Source organism: Colobus angolensis, unplaced genomic scaffold (assembly GCF_000951035.1).
Source record: "Colobus angolensis palliatus isolate OR3802 unplaced genomic scaffold, Cang.pa_1.0 Scaffold164, whole genome shotgun sequence".
NCBI lineage: Eukaryota > Metazoa > Chordata > Mammalia > Primates > Cercopithecidae > Colobus > Colobus angolensis.
The window spans coordinates 482,017-483,284 of NW_012114755.1; the positions used below are offsets into that span (position 1 = coordinate 482,017).

At 39.0% G+C, this 1,268-nt stretch overlaps 1 protein-coding gene across 1 annotated transcript in view; it reads right to left on the reverse strand.

The window, feature by feature from the left end:
* Positions 1 to 223: 223 nt before the first annotated feature.
* The window catches only part of RPS13 (ribosomal protein S13), a 4,028-nt gene continuing 2,983 nt past the window's right edge, over positions 224 to 1,268 (reverse strand). The window contains exons 5-6 of the mRNA XM_011937431.1: positions 837 to 939; positions 224 to 301 (exon numbers count right to left, since the gene is read on the reverse strand). Coding sequence (XP_011792821.1) covers positions 268 to 301; positions 837 to 939 — 137 coding nt within the window. The 3' untranslated portion in view covers positions 224 to 267. The remainder of the gene's footprint in view (positions 302 to 836; positions 940 to 1,268) is intronic.

Here is a 1,268-nt window from a genome sequence, read left to right on the forward strand (position 1 = left end):
CTAGTGTCTTCCAGTTCTCCATATTTAAGGCAACCACCTATGAGGTTATAAGCTGCTCAACTGGTTTAAGGGGCCAACGAAGGGATGTGATGTACACTATATTACTGCTCCCTGGAATCCTAACATCAATCACCTAAAACACTTCCCCATCAAACAAGATCAACACATATGAACCACTGATATATATACATTTTTCTGCTAGGAAAATAAATATAAAACATGCTTTTAGTTAAACAATCATTTTATTGCTTGAGTACACAGACAAATTTATGCGACCAGGGCAGAGGCTGTAGATGATTCACTGAAAAAGAAAAAAGGGGAAAGAAAGAAAATCAGGATTAATATCGGTCCCTCCATATTCGTTAACAGATAATCTCCCCACTAATGGTGCTATTCTCAAACAGTTAATAAATGCAAACTATATAAAGTGCACCGAACTACTGAATACCTGAACCAACTCATTGCATTGAAGCACAATGAATGAAGATGCTCACTCAGACATCCAAGGAAGAACTGGCCAACAAAAGGAAAAACCTTTCTGGTGGAAACTGCGAATGTCTGGCGATCAATCATCATAGTGAGCAATTCATGCAAAAATTAATTCAAACTCCTGGGAGTAGAGGTATGAAAGGAAAATTTACCTACTAAAGACAAGCAGCCACACCCATTCGATTATGTGCTGCCTGTGGCTGCTTTCCCACTACCAGGCCAGAGCTCAAAGAGCAGTTAACCAAATAGCCCCCAAGGCCGAACATATTCACTACTAGGACTTTTACTATTGGCTGACTCCTATGCTTGATAACAACAACAACAACAACAACAGAGTTGACACTTACTATTTCCAATTGGGAGGGAGGACTCGCTTGGTCTTATAATATCGAGCCAAACGGTGAATCCGGCTCTCTATCAGAATCAGACGGAATTTAGCATCCTTATCCTAAAAATAAAATTTGGCGCAATTCAAGAAAACCACCCAAAATGACCGAACATTATCAAACATTAGTAAGACAATGTAGAGCTACTATGCACTTTCTTTAATGAAAATCTCTTTGGGTAGAATTTGAACTTCAAAGCAACACTACACTAGTTTGTGTACTAAGCCACCTTGGATAATTCAAACCAGATGCATGTACAAGCAGTCCTATTTAGCACCAGATTTTGTTTATTAGCTTACCTTTCTGTTCCTCTCAAGATGCTTTCGAACAGCAACTGCTTTCTTAATTAAATGGTACAGATCTTCAGGAAGATCAGGAGCAAGTCCCTTAGAC